Below are 22,463 nucleotides of genomic sequence, written 5' to 3' on the forward strand. Positions count from 1 at the left end.
TTTACCAGTTAAAAATTATAAAAATAGTAAAAGACTCAATAATGTTCCAGGCATTATTCTAAACATTTTACATGGATTAACTCATTTAATCTCCATGGCAATTTTAAGGAGCAGTTGCCTTTATTATTCCCATTTTCCAGGTGAAGATACTGAGACACAGAAAGGTGAAGGAACTGGCCCAAGGTCACACAGTTAGTAAGTGGCTTCAGAGTCATTGCTCCATTACATAATACTTTGAAAGGTCCTTCCTGCTTGATCATTATATAATTCTAGCTGATTCATAATGCACCTATATTTAAAGTATGTTGACCTAGAATAGCAGACTCTATTTGGGGGTAGGAGGAAGAGAGGAGCTCAGGAGTGAGGAAGACTTTGCTCAGCGTTGTGCATATGTTTTGTCACAAGGAAATTTTCTGAGCTGTGCTGTGAACATTCTGCTTTGCAGTTTTAGGTCCCTTTCCTGCTCACTCAGCAAACAGGAACACTGCTGCCCTGAGCGCTATCCACTACAGACTTCATGGGCCCAACCAGCAGGTTAGGGCACAAGCATATCGCAGTACTGCCTTCCAAAAATAACAAAAACTTGCATCATGCTGACCAGATGGTTGTCTGAGGAGGTGCTGTAATTTTGCTTACTACCTCCTGGACCCAGGTGGAGGAAGGTTACTCTTGCGCATATATGTCTGTGCTGTATAGACAGTGCCAAGAAGACATCTAGAATGTGAGTGATCCAGAGTAAGATTCTCATGGTCTCATAACCACTGGTCAGCATCTTTTTGTTGTTGTTTTAACATCTTTATTGAGATGATGATTCACTTATCGTAAATTTCACCATTTAAAGTATACTAGTTAATAGTTTTTGGTGCATTTACAGAGTGCAACCATCACCACAATTTTGAAACATTTGCATTATCCCCAAAAGAAACCCAGTTAGCAATCATTCCCACCCTACCCCTTCTTCTCTTTGACAACCACTAATCTTATGTCTGTGTAAACTTGTGTATTCTAAATGTTTCATATAAAGGGAACCATATATTATGTGGTCTTTTGTGACTGACTTCTTTTTGGGGGGGGGGCTTATGAATGTATAACATGCATCAGTACTTCATTTCTTTTTATTACAAATAATATTCCAATGTACTGATATACCATTATTTTGTTTATCTGTTTATCTGTTCATCAATTCAAAATTTGAGTTGCTCTATTTGTTTTGATTATTATGAGTAAAGGTGCTGTGAATATTTGTGTCAAGTTTTTGTGTGGACATGTTTTCATTTCTCCTGAATATAAACCTAGGAGTCCAATTGCTGGGTCCTACAGTAACTCCGTTGAATAGTTTGGGGGAACTACCAAGCTCTTTACCAAACTGGCTGTTCCATTTTACATTCTTAACAGTAATGAAAGAATGTTTTTCTCTTTCCACATTCTCACCAACATTCATTATTATCTACCTTTTTTATCATATCCATTCCAGTGAGTGTGAAGTGGTATCTCATTGTGGTTTTGATTTCTGTTTCTCTGATGACTAAGGAAGTTGATCATCTTTTCATGTGCTTATGAGCCATTTGTATATCTTCTTTGGGGAAATGTCTATTTACTGTCTTTGCCCACTTGTTGACAGAGTTATTTTGCTATTATAGAATTGTAATACAGGTTCCTTATCAAATATATGACTTGCAAGTATTTTTCCTGTTCTGTAGATTACCTCTTACTTTCTTAATGGTATCATTTACAGCACAAAAGTTTTTAATTTTGATGCCCAGTTTATCAGTTTTTTTCTTTTATTGCTTGTGCTTTTACTGTCATATCTTAAGAAACTATTGCCTAACAACCCAAAGTCATGAAGATTTACTCCTGTTTTTTTTTCTAAGTTTTTATAGTTTGAGCTCCTACATATAGGTCTGTGGTCCATTTTGTGTATGGTATGAGAGTTAAGGGTCCCCTTTATTCTTCACATTCTCTGTGGTATCCAGTGTTCAACTCTTTTTTCATAATTTCAGTGATGGGATCATGGGCCAGTATATTTGAATGTTTTAAATGCAAAGGTTTGAAGTCGGAAAGCCCTGAATTCAAAGTTCCGCTTGGCTACTTACTAGTGCTGACACCTTGAGCAAGTTACTTAATCTCCCTGAGCCTTGGTTTTAAGATGACAGCAAGAATAATAGCCATATTAGGTCTATTATGAAGATGAGATGGGTAACATTATATGAACCTGCCTGGTACATAGTTTGCTTGCTGTTAGGTTAATTTGACAACTGTTTGATTAACGATGCCAGAAAGATTCAGTTGTTAATTTTATCTGTGTGCAAACTCTGACTCCTCATGGCTTCTGAGAATATTTGTATCCTGAATTCTTTAAATCCTCCTTTTGGGAGTTGGAATGGTATAATTTATAAAGGAAGATATTCAAATGAACCCTCAGAATCTTGAAATTGATGGAATTGACTCTGTAGTCCTATGACTGTCATTCTTTTTAATGAATACTGATTACAGATCAAGTAATTTTGTGTATTACTGTACTTTTGCTTCTAGCAAAAATTAATAATCTGGTAAGGAACATAAGAGATGTTAGACCATTGCCTCATTGGCACTCCATCAAAAGCAGTACCAATCTTTCCCTTGATTCTCATGTGTGATGTAGTTGGGGATGTTAGGGGTGTATGACTGTGGAATCTTAAGTCTGTAGACTGAAGAGGTTTGGGGACCATTTTTCTCAGATTATACTCTCAGCGTTTAATCTCTGCCATTTCCTGTTACCATTACTTTCATATAATTCAGAATTGAGCAAAAGATAGTTGAATTCCATTAGGAATAGATTTGAGACAGCTAAGAAAACGGGCAATGGAGCTCTGTTGTACACAAGACAGATGAATGAGACAATGGGGAGGGTTAGTCCAAGAAAAATACCATGGTGCTTGGGTGTTTCTCTCCTTAGATCTATTTTCAAGTTTGTGGAGGGTATAACAGTACCAGGAGAGATGGAAAAATGGCTGACTTAAAGTGTTAGCCAGAGAGGAAACAAAATATCATTTGCTTGAGAATCTATTCCATGCCCTTTAGGTAGAATTGTTCTGGTGTAATCCAAGGCAAGGATAGCTCTGTCATGGTTTTTAAATACCTGAGGAATGGTTTCAACAATCTACTTTTTAACACAGTCTAATAGCCCCCAGCCAGTCGATAATTCATTCACTAAGAATGAATGAAACAATAAGTATCAGCTTCTTACTAGACCCTGTGTGTGTGTTAGGGATACTGTTTTGAATAAGACATGATCTGTTCTCAAGGAGATCATAGTGTAGTGGATATCCCTCTTAACTATGAAAAATGCCTTTTTAAATTCATGATTTTGACCCTTAAGCCTTTACATGGTTGTTTCAAGGCTGTGGCTTGACAAGGCTTAGAAGAACCACATTGCATATCACTGATCCCTAGGTGTAGTTAGCTGTTAACTATCAGCCTGTGTCTTTACTGGAATTTTAAAGGCAAATTTGGGGCAACCTTGACAGGCTGGAATGTTAAAGTCTTTGGTTGTCCAAGTTGACATTACACATGTCCTTTTGCTTTTCTGCCTCTACTGGCCAATATATGCAGCTTGGATGGAGACCAGCCCTTCATCTTCTGAGGCCCATGTAAGCAGCCAGAAATGATACAGGGAAGAAAGAATATGAGTAAGGCATAAAACTGGTCCAAGGAGATAGGCATACCTTTGTTAAGAAAAATGTAGGAATCCTAAAAAGAAGGGAGGGAGGAAGAAAGAAAGGCAGGGGGGAGGGAGAGGGAGGAAAGGGATGGGAAAAGAAAGGAAAATGTAGGAAACCTTTTTCAGAAGTGGTCAGGGAAGACTTCATGGAAGAGGTGGGACCAACAGGTGGGTGGAATTGACCTGGGCAGAAGGGAAAGGCGAGGGAACAGAAGTGACTCTCAGTAAGGAAACCAGCAGTACTAAAAAGGAGAGTTCTGTCCTGAGAGCAGGAGGAAATACTGGGGTGTTGTTGGGTTAAGCCAAATCAACCCTGATAGTTTTTATTTTTTATTTTATTTTATTTTATTTTTTTAAAGATATTTTTTATTTATTTGACAGAGAGAGAGGTCACAAGTAGTCAGGGAGGCAGGCAGAGAGAGAGGAGGAAGCAGGCTCCCTGCTGAGAGGAGAGCCCGATGCGGGGCTCGATCCCAGAACCCTGGGATCATGACCTGAGCCGAAGGCAGAGGCTTTAACCCACTGAGCCACCCAGGTGCCCCAACCCTGATAGTTTTTAATTGGTAGGGAGTTACTTGGAGTTTCTCAATAGGAAGGAAGAACAGGTAAAAACAGTACGTAAGGAAGATTTAGCTGGCTAAAACATAATAAGGAAGGAGGGAAAGTTGAAATACAGGACAAGATGATGATGGAAGGGGAAAAGGGAGGCAGTATCCTCCATTTCACAGATGAATAAACCAAGGCTTTTAAGATAAATAATTAACTTAGAATCACACAGTATGGGGCACCTGAGTGGCATAGTTGGTTGAGTGTTCAGCTCTTGATTTCGGCTCAGATCTGATCTAAGGGTCATGAGATCGAGCTCTGTGTCCAGCTCTGCACTCAGCAGGAAGTCTGCTCAGGTTTCTCTCTCTCTCTCCCTCAAATAAGTAAATCTTAAAAAAAAAAAAAAAAAAAAAAAAGAATTTGCACAGCAAATAAGTCTTGAGCCAGGTCTGCCTGACTTCATGTCCTTCCCATGATTTTATGCCATATGCCTCAGCATGGGCATGGTATAATGTTGAAGCCAAGAGTGAAAATGAGGGCAGTTGGGAAAGACTTAGAGACTGAACTGGAGGGATGGGGCAGAAGTGGCCCTCAGACTTGGAGCTAGGATAGTAAGAGGATGCTGGGCTTGTTAAAAGTGACATTATAGTCAGAAGAAAGATGACATGTTAAACCTTAGCTATTCTGTTTAGTCCACCTCTTTCATTTATAAATGGGAAAATAATGCCCAGAGGAATTAAGTAATATGCTCAAGATGACACATCTAGATGTTATGAGTCTGAACTTGAACCAGTTTCCTGACTATTTTCTTGATTAAGGTGATGGTAGGACATGTATCAGAAGCATTGCCTAGAACAAGTAAATATAACAAATATATGGTTCGTAGATAGCCCAAAGCACACAGCAGAGGTAACTTACAGCAGGCTCAACAGAAGAGAGTATCATTTGTATGATATACTGTAATTATAGGCTCCTCACCATTTGCATGCCTGACTCCCCAGTAGACTATTACTCTTTGAAGTCTGAGATCTTCTTTTCTCTAAATCTCTAAGCCTGGCAAATTATAAGTGCTCAAAAAATGCTTTGTGAATTAATTAATGGTAAATTGAGGAACCTATAATTTAGTTAATGCTTGGTTATTTTCTTTACTATTAGGGATGTCTCTTCTTCCCTTCTTCCCAGCTGCAACAAAGTCTTATGACTGACCTGGCAGAGGAGCCCACAGCCTTCTTATCCACTGTCCTGTCTGAAGCTCCCAGAGGGAAGCCAGGTTTGGGGGGAGGGTTCTGATGAGCTGGAATATGGCTGAGCACCCACCACTGGACATGGAAAACACCAAAACTGTAGAGGTCAGGGGTTAATAACTGCTTTCCTTCAATGTAAAAATGGTAGGTTTTCTCACCTTTAACATATCTATAGAACATCCCTAATATACTGTATTGTAACCATCATATAATATGTATGGATTATGAATACAGCAACCATAATTTATGGTGAATAAATTAAGTCTTGACTCACCATTTCAGAAAGATTGGTTACTCCTATAAAGACATTTCGTCTGCCTTTATTTTCTTGACATTAGCTATTTCTCTTGAAGTAGATTCTGCAAAAGAATTGACTTTCCTATTACTTTGACTTAAGATAGAGGTTTATGGGTTTTGAAAGCTGAAAGAGACTGTTAGACTCATTCTGTAATTCTGTAGAAAAGGAAATTAAAGCTGAAAGAAGTTAGAGATGCATGCATTTAGCCTTTTTGCTTCTTTGCTGTTCCTGTTTGATTATGGTCACTAGTGTTTACCCCTTATGATTGATGAAAAAGCACCTTTCATTAATTTTTTTTTCTTTATACTTAGCTTAATTTCCTTTTTTTCTTTTTTAAAGATTTTATTTATTTGAGAGTAGTGAACAAGAGAGAGCAGAGCAGAGGTAGAGGAAGAGGAAATCGACTCCCCACTGAGCAGGGAGCCAGACACGGGGCTGGGTCCCAGGACCCTGGGATCATGACCTGAGTGGAAAACAGATGCTTAACTGACTGAGCCACCCAGGCACCCCTTAGCTTAATTTTCTATAAGAGATTTAAATAGCCCCTTCTTTTGTTTTTCTGCTTTTCTGTACAGCAGCATTTTGTTATGGATTTTTAGAAATTTGCAACATGTTATTTTTTTTATTTGATTTTTTCCTGTTAGGTGATAATACTGTAAACTTTTGGTTTCCTGTAACACCTAATTGGCAGAAGTTCTGAAGAAACTATGGTGGGTTTATAGGCAGAGTGCTGTACCTTAGCATGAGGTTGACATCTCACTTAGTGGGTTTCCTACTAGTCCTATTTAAGAGTGTTGTTATTGGGCTAAGATGGAGTAAGCTCACTGTAGCCTCTTTCCCACTGAGTACAACTTAAAACAAAACAATGTACTCACGCAACTACGTGAGAACTCTGAAAAGTAAATAATAGCAAGCAGACCGGGGAGGGAAGCAAAACCACCACCATGGTAAAGGTGAATACTCTTGAAACAAATGGAAAGGTATAGATTCTTAGCAGAGAAATATAAAATACTGAAAAGGACTAAATGGACATTTTAGAACTAAAAAGTATAATATAATTTTTAAAAATCAATCAGTAGATGGGCTTAGTAGAATATAGATGACACAGAAAAGAAACAATAAGCTTGAGGATAAGTCAATAGAAATTATCCAGTCTTAAGAACAGAAAAAAAAAATTGGTATAACTGAAAGGAAAAGTAAATCCACAATTATCTTTGGAAACTTCAACATTCTTCTCTTAGTAATCCATAGAACAAGTAGACAGTAAATCATCCAAAGATACAGAAGATCTGAACGCTCTCCACCAACTTGACCTAACTGACGTTTGTAGAGTAATCCTTCAAACAGCAGCTGAATACTGTATTTTTTCCCTTTGTAAAAAGATTTATTTATATATTTGAGAGAGAAAGTGAGCATGAGCAGGGGGAGGGGCAGGGAGAGGAGCAGAGGGAGAAGCAGCCTACCCTCTGAGCTGGGAGCCGAACCTGGGGCTGGATCCCAGGACCTTGGGACCATGACACCAGCTGAAGGCAGACAACTCCACCCACTGAGCCACCCAGGCACCCCTCTTGCATTTTTTTTTTTGTTCAAATGCATGTGGGACATTCACTAAGATCAGTCATGTTCTGGGCTACAGTAGAAACTGTGCCCAATTGAAAAGAATGCCCTTGTCTTTAACAGAAATAAACTAAAAATCAGTGACAGAAAGATGTGGGAAATCCCCAAATGTTAGGAAATTAAACAATATACTTCTGAGTAACCTGTGGGTCGAAGAGGAAGTCTCCCAAGAAAATTGTGAAATAGTTTCAACTTAAAATGAGGACACAACAGTGGTTGGCCAGGGATAAAATGTGGGAAGAGGGCTTGACCTCAGAGGGGCAGCACAAGGGAATTTTAAGGGGAGGATAATGGAATTTAACTGCATCTTTATTTTAAATTTTTAAATTTTTTAATTTCTTTTTAAGATTTTATTTATTTACTTGAGAGAGAGAGAGACAGTGAGAGAGAGCATGAGATGGGAGAAGGTCAGAGGGAGAAGCTGGCTCCATGTGGAGCTGGGAGCCCGATGCGGGACTGGATTCCGGGATTCTGGGATTATAACCTGAGCCAAAGGCAGTTGCTTAACCAACTGAGCCACCCACGCACCCTTTCTGTATCTTTATTTTGGTGGTTGTTCGAAGATTATGCATTTATTGAAACTCAGAACTGTTAACCAAAGAAGACATTTCACTACATGTAAATTTTAAAATATTTTTAAGAATTTAAGTGTCAGGGTGCCTGGCTGGCTCAGTCAGTAGAGCATGTGACTCTTGATCTTAAGATTGTGAGTTCAAGCCCTGTGCTGGGGATAGAGATTACTTAAAAATAAAATCTTGGCGGCGGGGGTTGGGGGGGTGGGGGGGTAGGAAAGGAAGTAAAGTGCCTTTTTAATCGAGTACCCTTTTTTTTTCCTTTTTTGAAATGTTTGGATGAGTTACTTGTCACAAGGGTACTGAGTAAAAAAAAAAAAAAGCTACGATATTTTTTAGACATGAGTATGACTCACAAATAATCACTTTTTGGTTTGGATCTTTAAAGGAATAAGAACATCTCTAGAAATTCGGATTTAAAAATGGTAGTTGTGAAATAAAAAAGGAAGAAAATATAGTATAAATTAACATGAGCTATGCTATTTTAGATCCAAATATATGTACATTTTTATCAAGAAAATTATGCTCATTGAAAAAATACATATTGTTCAACAATTAGTTGAGCTGAAAAAGGTGAATTTTGCAAACAGTTGCTATCAATTAAGTATAGACAGACATTGCACTATGTGAGAAAAGAACAAGCTGGTAACAGTTTGGGAATAATGATATTCAGATTTTCAATTTCTTTGAATAATGTTTTAAATTTTTTAGAGTATAAGTTTTATACTTCTTTTGTTGAGTTTATTCTTAGGTATCTTTTTCTCTTTGATGTTATTATAAAAGGAACTGTCTACTTTCATTTTCAGTTCATTGCAACTGTATTCTATCTTGCAATCTTGCTAAACTTATTTTAATAGTCTTTTTTATTGGACTCCTTAGGTTTATGCTTTGTTTTGTTTTGAAATATACAAGAGTGTTGCAAATAGAGGTGGATTTGCTTCTTTCTTTCCAGTCTGAATTGCTTTTATTTCATTTTGAACCCTAATTGCCCTGGCTAGAACCTCCAATAATGTTGAATAGAAGTGGCAGGAGGAAGCATCCATATGTTGTCTCGGGAAAAGCATCCAGTCTTTTGTCATTAAGTATGACTGACTCTAGTGTGGGGTTTTGGGGGTTTTGGTTTTGCCTTTTTGGGGTTTTTTTGTGGTGGGGAGGGGGGGCTTTATCAGGATGAAGATGTTCCCTTCTGTTCCTAGTTGGTTCAGAGTTTTTGTTATGAAAGGGTGTTAGATTTTGTCAAGTGCTTTTGCTTTTTCTACATTTAGTGAAGTTGATCATGTGATATTTAGTAATCTTTTATTTAGGGAAAAAACCAACTCAGACTTGAAGGGGGAAAAAAAGATATTTATTGGCTCACTTTTTTTTTTTTTAAATCTCACTTAACTGAAAAGTTCAGTGGATATCTTATCTATGGTTATAACATGGCCTTATTGTGAATGTCAATCCACATTTGCATCCTTTCCCTGCTTCCCTCAAATCCTCCTACACCGATTCCCTTCATGTGTGAATCATGTTTAAGTCTCTGGTGATGGCAGAATGACTGTTGGCAGCTCCAGGCAAACATCTTCAAGACCAAAGGAAAAAGAGAGTCTCCATTTCTTTCTGCCTTTGTCCAGACCCAGCAATAGTCCCAAGTTTATCTTTGGTTCACTTGCCTGTTGCAGAGTGTATCATTGAGGACAGGGGTTGTGAAGTGTCATTTAAGCCTGAATCACATGTCCCCCCTGGAGCTGGTCAGCCCCACCCAACTACGTGGATAGAGTATGGAGAAGGAGATTTTTAGTAACAGAAATGTGGCGGTTGCCAAAAATAAATATCCACTATACCTTCTGTAGTGAAATAATCCAGGATAATGTGAAGTGTGTGAAATTGGCACTTAAGTACTTTTATTTATTAAGTACTTTTATTCCCCTACCCCATCCTTGGCATCTCCCCTACCCCATCTTCTCCCTGGCAGGGCTAGCTTATATAAGCTAAAACTTTTCTCTGCTCATTAAAGTTTCTTGTCTAATCCTTCCAAGTGAGGGGTTTAGCTGATACCTGATACTCTATCTCCAATAGAGAATGGCTTCAAAAAGCAGTGGGGGTTGGACAGGAAGATTAATCTAATGGTAATCTAAGAGAGCAGGGACTGGTTACACCCACAGTTTTCATCTGCTCTTTTGTTACCTTGAATATTTTATCATTTCCAAGTATGTTAGTGAGGGTTTTCTAGAAAAACAGATCCAATAGATACAGAATTGTATACGTATTACATGCATACATGTATATGTATGTATGCATATATCATACATGAAGGGTTTTATCAGAGGAGCTCTTGCAGTTATGTATGAGAAGTCCCATGATCTGCTCTAGGCAGGCTGGAGAACCAGGAAAGCTGGTGATGCAAATTCGGTGTGAGTTCAAGGGCCTGAGAATTGGAGTGGTGGATGGTATAAATCCTGATCTGGGTCTATAATCCAGAGAACCAGGAGCACCAGTGTCCTAAGGCAGGAGAAGATGGATGTCTCAGCTCAAAGAGAGAACAAATTCTCCATTTTTCTGCCTTTTGTTCTACTCAGGCCCTCGGTGGCTTGGATGGTACCCACCTGCAATGGGAGGGCAGTCTTTACACAGTCTACTGATGCAAATGCTGATCTCTGCCACTGACACCCTCACAGACAGAACCAGAAACAGCATTTTATCAGCTGCCTGGGCACCCCTCAGTCCACCAAGTTGACACATAAAATTAACCATGACAACAGTCAAGGTAACCGCAAATTAATTTAAAGCAGGAAATGGATTGATGGCCTCTTCATTCTTGCCTCTTTTCTCATACAGTTATTAGTGAGCTGTATCTGCGTGTCCCAGTCCCACTCCAGACTCTCCATATCTCTACCTGTAAATTTCATATAATGGGAATGAGACTTCTGTGGTCTCTTAATGTGCCTTCTGAAAAATCCAGTAACTTTATGCTTTAAAGAAAAGTTATTCCTGGTCATGGTTTTTATAGTTACAAACTATAGGATAAAATAATGATATGTAGAACTTCTCCTGGTATAATTATAACTTCTAGGTAAATGTAGAACCTATTACAGGGAAGGTGGTGTTTCAGTTGCTATTACAGTTTACCAGCTACTTTCAAGACTTAACTGCAGCTGTGCTTCTCATGTGTGTGTGTTGGGGGGGGGGGCTGTTTAACTTTTTTCAGATTACTGTAAGATAAACCTAGTTTAGGGCCACATTTTTTCAATTTGTAGATATTTTTTTACATTTTAACAACTGAAGTTGGGAAGCATCTTAGAATCAGCACCATGTCATTACTTAATGGGCAGGTATTTTTTCTTGCGTTACATAAAATAATGGTATGTCTTAAAATTGATGGTGTGTGATTAATTTTCTGTGTCAGTTTTCCTGCGCCCTGGGGTGCCTAGACGTTTGGCCAGATATCTTTCTGGGTGTGTCTATGAGGGTATTTCTGGATGGGATTGGCATTTGAATTGGTAGATTGCCTTTCCTAATATGAGTGAGTCTCATCCAAACAGTCAAAGACCTATACAGAATAAAAAAGTTAAGAAAGAGGAAGCTCCTCCTGCCTGACTACGCTGGGACTTTGGTCTTTCCCTGCCTTCTGACCGGGACTGAAGGACAGCTCTTCTTGGGTCTTAAGCCTCTTGATTTGTGTGAATCAGGCGTCAGGTATCTGTACCTAAGCAGCCCCTAGGGTTGTGCTCAAAGCTCCTACAGGCCTCCTCTCTGTCTGCCTCAGCCGCAGAAGAGTCTCATCGGAAAAATGTATCCCTAAAGGGCTATAGCATTTCTGAGAAAGAAAAATATATATCTGACTGAGGACTGTGACAAGGCTTATGCAGAAATAGTCAGAGATGACATTTTAGAAAAGAAGATTCAGCTCAGGCAGTAGCCCAGAAGCAAGAATACAGAAAATAAGTTTGGTGTGTCTAGAATATAGATTGGCTAACAGCTCTAGATAAGATGTATATTTCAACCAAATATGGTTTGTCCCCTGAAATCCTCCAAAGTAAAAGTAGTTAGGCCCTTGAATGTTTTAAGATTATTTCATTTCAGTGGATCAATACTAAGTAGTCAGTCAAAATTATCTTCTCCTAGGGCTCATATGCCCCTACACGCAGGCTTATCAGCACTCTGTAACTCTGTGACATTGAAAGGGCTGTAGCGGGGGCACAGTGCAAGAGCCCCTGACTCAGTGGGGAGCCCACACAGACCAGCTTCAGCCCCTCGCTGCTGACAGATTCCAAAGAGAGAGAGACTGAGTGGTGCTGAAACAAAATAATGTATTTCCGTGAGACCAACACCAGCAAGTCAGAAGACTGACATCTCTAGGACAGTCTCCAACGTGCTGAAAGTACTCTCGAGTTTATTTATTTATTTATTTTTTTAATTTATTTATTTTTAAAATTTATTTATTTTCATTAACATATAATATATTGTTTCATGGGTACAGGTCTGTGATTCATCAGTCTTACACAATTCACTCCTGGGTTTAGATAAGGAAAATGTGGGACAAATGTCAGTGGGTATGTACGCTGGGCAGTAAAGGTCAGGTCGATCACTGTCTTGGGGCTAATTGTGCAGGGTCTTGCTGAAGTCAGAGCAGTGGTTTTAATGCTTGAGGGAGTAGTTTCAGTTCCTATCAGGGAATGCTTTGCCTAAGTTAAGAGATAAGCGGCGAGAAGAACTTAATCAGGAAGCAGAGACTAAGGTCAAAATGGAGGTGGTTGAAGTCCTCTTTCAGAGCAGTGTGATGTTCTGCTTCATTTCGAAGTTTGGGTTAATTTTTCTTTATTCTTTTTTTGGGGGGGGGTTAATTTTTCTTAACCAGAGGAGAGGAGAGCAAGAGTGTGATAACAATGTTCAGGAAATAATAATCTTTTATCTTAAAAAAATTAAAAACTGGTCATTACTAGTACCATATTAAAGGTAAAGGAAATAAAAATCATCAATAATCCTGTTAACTAGAGAACCATCACTATGTTCCCTATCCTTGCAGACTTCTACTATATATTATGTAACTAAAAATATATGCCCCTGTGGGTGTTTGTTTTTAACTAAAAAATGGGATCATGCATACAGGTATTTACTAAGCTACTTCTTTCCCTTAGACTTTCCTCTGGAATGTAAGCTCCTTGGAGGAGCTGGGACCCAGCCTCCTTTGTCAGGTCCCATTGTTGTGTCCTGGGAGGCAGCTCCCAGGTAGGCAGTAACTGAGACCGGGCTCTTGCTTCTATTTGCAGGTTGGCAGCCTCGGTGGTTCCTTCTCTGTGGGGGGATATTATCCTACTATGATTCTCCTGAAGATGCCTGGAAAGGTTGCAAAGGGAGCATCCAAATGGCGGTCTGTGAAATTCAAGGTGAGAAACCAAGACATTTGCAGGTTTTCTTTTTCTTTCTCCCATAAAATAAAAAAGCACTGGCCTCTGAGTGTCTCTCTCTGACGTTCTTATGGTAAAAGATACATAGTGTTGTGTCCCAAAGAAAGACTTGCAAATAAGACCTAAAACTGCAGCCAGTTTTTACAAGGAGGTTGTTGAAGAAGTAGTTAAAATAAATGAGAGCAATGTACTTTACCACATATCTCGTGCTCATTTTTTAATCACTTGCTCACCTAAAGCCAGCAACTATGTGCAAAGCTTAGTTAGTTTTTTTACTGCAGCGTCAAATTCTTCTGTGTTTAGATCAGGACGCACGCACACACACCTTCTCACCACCGCTACATACTTAAAACAAGCAAACAGATAAAGACCTGCAAATAGCCTTTACTTCTTGGTTTGTGGACGTCTTGAGCCATGCTAAGAAGATGTGGCTCTGAAACAGATGAGAAGAGAAACAGATGAGAAGGGTATTTTGCAGCCAGATGGGAGGTGAAGGAGAGTGTGGTTTGCTTATTTCTTCTCCCAAAGGTCTCACACTTTTGTTCCAACTTGAGGACAGTAGAAAAGGAAAAATAATTGTGTTCTTGATTGCTTTCCAGTAAACCCAAGAAGATGCAGAGGCGCACCCTTACTTGCTGGCATGCAAACCTTTTTGGCCTCAGAGTGCTATTACTTTATACACACAAGCCGAAAGAGAGATTCTGTCTCTATTCTGATAAGGAGAATTGAGTGCTTCTTTTTTAGTCTTGGTGATATGTTGGAGCCAGCCAGGGCTTTTCCTCTTCATCAGCAGAGGCATCAAAAAAGAGATAAATAAACTAGGGGAGGAGGTAAGGGCTAGCTAGAATGACTTGTACCAGTTGAGCTCAAGAATTTGGGTGGGGTGGAGGCTACCCAGATAGGGCTCTTCTAGGTTTCTGACCTCCCTCTGCCTTGCTCCCAGTTCATTCTGTAGATAATACACGCATGGACCTGATAATCCCTGGGGAGCAGTATTTCTACCTGAAGGCCAGAAGTGTGGCTGAGAGACAGCGGTGGCTGGTAGCCCTGGGGTCAGCCAAGGCTTGCCTGACTGACAGCAGGACCCAGAAGGAAAAAGGTAAGTATCGATTGTCCTCTGGTCTGGAAACCTTGGGAATCTCCTCTGGCATCTCTGGGTTCTCATATTTGTTATCTTGCTTCTGACCATGTAGCCAGCTTTCTGTATCTTGTAAATGCCATATACCTCTGGAATTTAAACCACAGCTTGTATCTGACTCTTCTCTCTTAGCATATCATACTAGAGAGAGCACAGGCTTTGGAGCCAGACACAACTGGATTCAAATCATGGCTTTGTAAGTTACTGGCTTTTTGTCCTTGGCATAGGTTACTTAATCTCTCTAATCCTCAGCTTCTTCATATTTTAAAAAGAGGTAATAACCAGGGTTAGAAGGGTTGCCATGAGGATTAGTAATGATATGAACCTGTTTAGTACCGAGTCTGGCACAAAGTTGATCTTTGGTAAACAAGCCTGGAAGCAGGGTACTTTCTGCAGTAACACCCCACTCCCCGCCCCTTCCCTGAGGTGGGATGGATACTTAATTGTTAGGTTGCTACTGCTTAATGCTCATTAACTCAACATCATTAGGTCTCCGGAGAACCCTGGCACAACTTTTCTGTGTGGACGGGGGGTGGGGGGAGAGCGCCAGGGCTTACTGCCTGAGCCCTAGCATCACCTTTCCAGCCCCTGTCCCCGAAGAGATTGGCAGGGGACAGGGGCCTCTTTTTCATGACAGGTGTGGTAGATGTGCTTAACTCTTCAAGTAGACACAGGAAAATGGCCTCTTCAAACAACAAAATGGTCGTTTTTTAATGCTAAATTGGGAGCATATTCTAGACACTGTCAGCTTTGACTCAGATCAAGTTGTAACGTGTAGCTTTTTCATGGGGAAAAAAACAGAAGTGATAATGACCAGCTGAGCCCTCAGCGCCGGAGTAGCTGGAGCACTGTGCTAATGAGGGAGCAGCAGGTGCACTGACGGCGTCATTAGTCTTGATGGGTGGCATGCTGGACCAGTTCTGTGAATCAACGAGCCATCTTTTTAGTGATAATTGCATGTTACAGAGCAGTTTCAGTTTTGGGTACTGTTAACAGGTAGATCGCTACGACCCCATTTTACAGATAGTGAAAACTGTGCAGCAGATGAACCCTTGACTCTGCTACCAGTTCTGACATGAGGGTTTGAAAAGTATGCTGTATCCTTCTTCCCATACTGGTGATCATTCAGTGTGTTGGCCCAAGAAATAATATAGATTACAAAAGACCAGACATCTTTTTCTGTTTTTCTTGCCCCCATTATCTTCATATTTATTTTATCTGTAACCCATACCATAAACATCTGACTTTACATACAGGTTATAACTTCCACTCTATGGTATGCTCACTAGTCAATTACTTATTCATCCTGATAATTATATTATCATCATTTTGTTATTTAGAGTTTGCTGAAAACACTGAAAACTTGAAAACCAAAATGTCGGAACTAAGACTGTACTGTGACCTCCTTGTTCAGCAAGTGGATAAAACAAAAGAAGTGACCACAACTGGTGTGTCCAATTCTGAGGTAAAATACTACTTGTCTTAGTGACAGGAAAAGTAGCACCAGATGTTGCTTACAGGTATTGATTACTCTCACACAGTCCTTGACTATTTTAGAACTTACTATTTTTCGGAGGAAAAAAGTAACAAAATTCAACAAAGAGAAGAAATGTGTGCATTTCAGCATACGGAAGCATATACTTTTTGGAATGAAGTCAGGATTAATTAGTTGGTAACACTTGGAACCTTTAACATTGGTGCCACTAGCCTAGCTGATGTACTAAAATATGTTTTTCCCCACTTTGCATCACTTTATAAATACAGCCTTACCTTTCTAGCACAGCTACTTCTATAGATGTGGCTACTAACATATCAACATACCAACATCATGTCTATCAATAATGTGTACCTGTCATCTTTGATGAGACTGTAACAAGATTTTATTTTATTTACTTATTTATTTTTTAAGTGAGTTCTATACCCAACATGGAGCTTGAACTCACCACCCAGAGATCAAGAATTGCATGCTGGGGCGCCTGGGTGGCTCAGTGGGTTAAAGCCTCTGCCTTCAGCTCAGGTCATGATCCCAGGGTTCTGGGATCGAGCCCCACATCAGGCTCTCTGCTCAGCAGGGAGCCTGCTTCCTCCTCTCTCTCTGCCTGCCTCTCTGCCTACTTGTAATCTCTGTCTGTCAAATAAATAAGTAAAATCTTAAAAAAAAAAAAAAAAAAAGAATTGCATGCTCTATGGACTAAGCCAGCCAGGCAACCCTGTAAAAGGGTTTTATTGGTGATATAGTAACTGTGCTTTAGTATAGACTAGAGCTTTCAAAGATGGAGACACAGCTTTTTTTTCTGCCCATTGTCAGTAAGGATTACAATTTTTAATGTTTATTTATAAAGTTGTCATTTACTCATCCTAATGTATTAAAAGATCTATCTGGTGTTAGGCTGTGTGTTGAATGGTTCGTACTACCCAGGGAGGTCTCTCTCTACTCTCAGAGTCGTTATAATCTGAACAACAATGCTTACAAAAGGAAGAATTGATAGATTCTAGTTAATGGTTTTAGTAGAAGACTATTATGCTGCTAATGGTATATATGCTTTCAGATTTTCTTGTAAAGGTGATTTAACTCACTTTCATTCACTTCCTTTTGGGCTTTCTTAGTCATTCTTGTACACAACTGCCTGTTGTGTACAAGACAGTGTGGTTGGAGGCAGGAGGAGAGGGATACCAAAAAAACCTTTTAGTCCTGCTCTTGGGATGCTTATAGTTCAGAGCAGTGATTCTCAGCCCAGAGCACTTTTGCCCCTTAGGAGAAATTTACAGCATTTGGAGACATATTTTTGGTCAACACGACCGAAGGAGTGCTCTTGGCATCTAGTGTAGGGAGGCTAGGATGCTGCTTCACACCCTGCAGTGGGCAGGAGAGCTCCCCCACCAACTTCCCCCACTCTGAAAATTAGCCCCCCCATGTCAGTCATATCACAGTAGAGCCCTGGTCTAACGGGGAAGGGAAAATGGGAACATAGCAAATTTTTAAAATTAACATATTATGTATTATTTGCTTCAGGGGTACAGGTCTGTGAATCATCAGTCTTACACAATTCACAGCATTCACCATAGCACATACCCTCCCCAGTGTCCATAACCCAGACACCCCATCTCTACCCCCCCAACACCCCAGCAACCCTCAGTTTGTTTCCTGAGATTAAGAATCTTATGGTTCATCTCCCTCTCTGATTTCATCTTGTCTCATTTTTCCCTGCTTTCCCCTATGATCCTCTGTCTTGTTTCTCAAATTCCTCATATCAGTGAGATCATATGATAATTGTCTCTCTCTGATTGACTTATTTCACTTAGCATGAATACCCTGTAGTTCCATCCATGTCATTGCAGATGGCAATATTTCATTTTTTGATGGCTGCATAGTATTCCATTGTATGTATGTATGTTATGTATATATCTATATATATACACACACGCATACATACATACATACATACATATTACATCTTCTTTATCCATTCATCTGGGTTCTTTCCATAGTTTGGCTATTGTGGACATTGTTGCTACAAACATTCGGGTGCACGTGCCCCTTCAGGTCAGTACAATTGTATCTTTAGAGTAAATACCCAATAGTGCAATTGCTGGGTCATAGGGTAGTTCTATTTTCAACTTTTTGAGGAACCTCCATACTGTTTGCTGATGTGAGGCTTAGCATGAACAACTCCATCTTGGGCCCAGTCTTGTTTCATTTATACCATTAAGATGTGTTTACTGTACTCTGTAGTCAGGGTGTGACCTCAGTTTCCTGAACAACTTATTAATATCAATATTCAGAGGAAAAACGCCTTGAACAAGTAAAATAGTGGGAGAAAAGGTGATTAGATACTCAAAAAGAATTCCAGTTGCTAAAAGCTCTTTAAGTCATCTGTACCAAAAGCCAAAAACCCATTCTGAAAGTAAATAATAAATGACTTATGGTTTCTAATTCTTCTATTCTAGAACCTCATTTTTACTCAGGCAATGGGAGACATTTTTCCATTGATTTCACTGATCTTTGGTCCATGTGATTCCCTATTTCATGTTAGTAGATAAAGTGGACTCAATATTTTCCTTTTGTAAATGATGTACGTATTTGTCCAGCAAAATAGCTGGGTACATTATTACTACATTGTGGATAAAAACCTCTACGGACATTCTGCCACCAGGCTTTTTCTTTTTTGGCAAGGTAAAGGAGTCTTTCTCTCTTGTTTCATAGGAAGGAATCGATGTGGGAACTCTGCTGAAATCAACCTGCAATACTTTTCTGAAGACTTTGGAAGAATGCATGCAGATAGCAAACGCAGCCTTCACCTCTGAGCTCCTCTATCGCACTCCCCCAGGTTCACCACAGCTGGCCGTGCTCAAGTCCAACAAGGTAAAGCCAGCTCAGCTTGGCAGCAGCAGGACATAATGAAAAGCTTAGAAGTTAAAAAGTGATGTAAGGAACCATGTTAATCATCACCCTTTGGTGATTGAGAAAGACATTTTTTTAGTGACCTTCCCCTGATGTCCACTTACAAATTTCTGCCCTCAGTCCTCCATATCCATTAATTTTTAGCAGTTTTATCACCTAAACCTGTCTTTGATGTAGCTAGTCTCTTTTTATCCTCCTTGTCCAGTGAATCTTGCCAAGATTTGTGGTGACCTTCTAACTAGTTACTTTCAGCCTAACCCTTCAAGGCAGCCAATGGTATTTGTGTTCATGAAGTATAAACTGGACCACTTTACCTAAACCTCTCAGTGCCTCCCTCATTGTCAAAGGTTAATGTCAAAACTTCCAGACCCCCAGCCTCTTACTCTGTCATTACCTGGCTTAACATACTAACTGCATATTAGCTCCCCTGACATCTTCACACCATTTCCCAGTGCCAAGCATGCTGTTCTCATTTATCCTCCCCTCATTAGCACTTCCCCATCCTTCAGTATTTAATTTCCCCTCCCTGTATCCCTAAGTTGGGCTAGGAACACCTCTATGCATACCCCTGTTTTAGGGTTATTCTTATTGAAATTACCTTAAGGGTAGGAACCTCCATACTGTTTATCTTTATACTTTTAGTGTTTGAGACAATGCATCATCATCTTTAATGAATATAACTAAAATTATGAGAAAGCCAACCACCAGGGGTTTGGCTATAGCAATTAGATCCTTCAGAAGAGCCATCTTCCCTTTCCTTAGAAGTGTGGGTACACTTACTGGAAAAAATACAAAGGACTGGTTGAGATTAATGACTCCCTTCTTTTGGGAGAAATTGTTCCTGTTGAGTCGGGCAGTTATATTATGGTCATATTCACCACTTTGATATATGATGAAACTCTAAATATGCTCTGTTGAAGTTTAACACGAAGCTTTCATTTTTTTTTTTTTTGCTTCTTTTAAAGATGAAACATCCTATTATACCGATTCATAATTCATTGGAAAGGTACAGTAACTCTTTTGTTTTTTCTTCTTTCTAAAAACAAATAATTTTTTATTGTTTGTTTAAAAAAAATATTTTGATCATGATTTGAGATAATACCAGAAGGAAACAGTATCTGATTTCCCTCTTGGGGGTGATCTTGAAGCAATGCAGACCTTTCACTCAGCACAGACTACCTGGGAAGATGTTTGCATTTTCCCCCAGGTATGGATGGGCCTACCCACCACTGTAGTAACTTTTAATTGCTCTAGTGTGCTAAGGGTTGGGACCTCTTCTTTTGTGGAGGAGTCGGACATCGACTTAAATGTGCTTTTATCCAGAAAAGACAGTACTATTTTATTTTATTTAAAAATAAAAATGTTAGGTAGCCTTACAGTTTAAAAAAGAACAACTTAATATCAAAATCTAAACTAGTTCTTCCTCTAATTGCTCCTTCAGTTTTAGAAAAAAGTACATATTTACATAGTTGTGTTCCTATTATTTGGGGTCTTTATTCAGTTAGTATTTTATATAACCATTCCTATATTTTGACTTACTCCATATATTTGTCCTTTCAAATTATTATTTAACGTTTCAACTCTCTTTGTATATTATTGTTTGCTTTAGTATAAGGATTGTTCCAGTTTGGTTAACATTTTTACTTTGTTCTAAATATTTCTACTAGAAAAAATTGTAGACTTTTTTCTCATGATATTTCCTTAATAAATACCTACATTTTAAATTGCTAAGTTGAAATATGGCATTTCTTTAGGGAAAAAAATGCTTTTCCTGCAGTCACCATAGAACTTGGATCCTTTCCCTTTGTTTTTATTAGGCGAAAATATTTTTGTTCTAATTTGGTTGGATCTAATCACTTATAAGATGTTGTGATTATTCCTTCAACAGAATTAGCTGTTCCACTTGCATGTTAAAAAAAGCCTTTTCTGTTACCCTGAAGAGCAACAGATCCTCAGGAGGTATCCTGTGTCCTCCTGGGCTTTTTCTGTCAGACATACTTGGTGGGGAGTATTCTCCCCTGACCACAGCATGTAGCTTCTAGACAGTTAACTGGTAGGCAAACACATAGGAGTGGCTAGTGAGTTTGAGAGCTGAAGAGAGAGAAAAACTTCCCAGGGAGAAGCTGAGGAAAGTGAGAAAAGTGTTAAATGTGTCCATGTAGAAAGCTGATTGAAAACCAAAGAACTGTCAATGACTATTTCCTGTTGCTGGTGGGGAGCAGGAAGTCTGAGTCACCTGAGGGTCCATGAGAAGCCAAGAATGGCTCTTGGATTGCAGAATCTCAGTTGGGAGACGGGCCTGCTCTCACCATAGACAGATAAAACGTCTGGGAGGCAGAAGGCTGAGAGGTTTGACTGATGCAACAATACTGGTTTTTAATCACTCTTAGAAGGAGTTGATGCTTGTGAACCTCTCCAGCCTTTCTCAGAGTAAGCTCTATGTAGGCAATCTATGTAAGATGAAATAATTGGACTTTTTGGTTTTTCTCCTTATAAAAAATTTTCAGGCAAATGGAGTTGAACAGTTGTGAAAATGGATCTTTACATATGGAAATAAATGCTGATGAAGAAATCCTAATGAAAAATAAAAGCTCCTTATTTTTAAAACCTGCAGAGATAGATTGCAGCATATCAAGTGAAGAAAATACAGATGATAATATAACAGGTAAAACAGAAGTGAGGTCTGAAGCGAGCGATTAAACTAAACCATTGATCTTGGGAGTTTGATTGTTTATCCATGATGTGACACTTGACAGGGATTGGCCTCAAGAGAGTATACTAGTAGATCCTAAGGCAGACATTAGCTTGATATCACGGGTCACTTGACCACGTTGTGCCATCCCATCCAACCCAGTGTTGAAAAGGCAGAATGAGGAGGGTTTTTCCCACTCACTGTTCTTATCTGTGATGTCTGTGTGCTGACTTTGTAGAAAATATGAGCGCTTCACTGGCCTTCTACTCTAAGTCTCAAGATCCTTTGAACATAAACTATGATGTCAGACTTAACAGAGTATAAAGGTGGGTCAGTTTAGGTTGCTCTGCTGGTTTCTAGTGAGGCCAGAGGATGGCAGAATTCACCAGCCACCCGTCAGGTTTTCACCCAGCCTTCTCTGTCCGTCAAGCCAGAGTCCCACATTTCACATAATAATAGCTTGTGGTTGAAAATGCTCCCCTTTCAAATTTGCTAATTCCATTGGCTCTAACCACTAAAACCAGCTTCAGATCAGTCCAAGACAACCATAGTAAGCTTTTATTTATGTTTAAGTGTTTAATAAATATTTTGAAAATAAAATTTTAAACAAGTTTCTTGCTCATCTCCCCTGAAATAAAAGACCCTGTTTTTTCCATATGAGTTGTGGGAAAAGAAGATGTATTTCATAGCTGTTAATCTGAGGCAAGGAGTCTCATCCCTTGAGTAAATAATAAAGATAGGAGAATTTCTGTGGAAACAGTACTGTTATTTGACCAATAATCTTACTTCTAGGAATTTGTCTCCAGGGACTAGTCAAGTTAAGGACAAATATCTGTGGACAGGGATATTCTTTATGACATTACA

The 22,463-nt window shown here is 39.3% G+C and overlaps 1 protein-coding gene across 4 annotated transcripts in view; it reads left to right on the plus strand.

Moving 5' to 3' along the window:
* The window catches only part of PLEKHA8 (pleckstrin homology domain containing A8), a 52,818-nt gene that overhangs the window by 5,666 nt on the left and 24,689 nt on the right, over positions 1-22,463 (plus strand). For all 4 annotated transcript variants that reach the window (XM_047694182.1, XM_047694181.1, XM_047694180.1 and 1 more), the window contains exons 2-7: positions 13,230-13,346; positions 14,311-14,466; positions 15,846-15,970; positions 18,710-18,868; positions 19,873-19,913; positions 21,415-21,572. In XM_047694182.1, the coding sequence (XP_047550138.1) occupies positions 13,325-13,346; positions 14,311-14,466; positions 15,846-15,970; positions 18,710-18,868; positions 19,873-19,913; positions 21,415-21,572 (661 nt within the window). In that variant the 5' untranslated portion in view covers positions 13,230-13,324. The remainder of the gene's footprint in view (positions 1-13,229; positions 13,347-14,310; positions 14,467-15,845; positions 15,971-18,709; positions 18,869-19,872; positions 19,914-21,414; positions 21,573-22,463) is intronic.

Source organism: Lutra lutra, chromosome 11 (genome assembly GCF_902655055.1).
Source record: "Lutra lutra chromosome 11, mLutLut1.2, whole genome shotgun sequence".
NCBI lineage: Eukaryota > Metazoa > Chordata > Mammalia > Carnivora > Mustelidae > Lutra > Lutra lutra.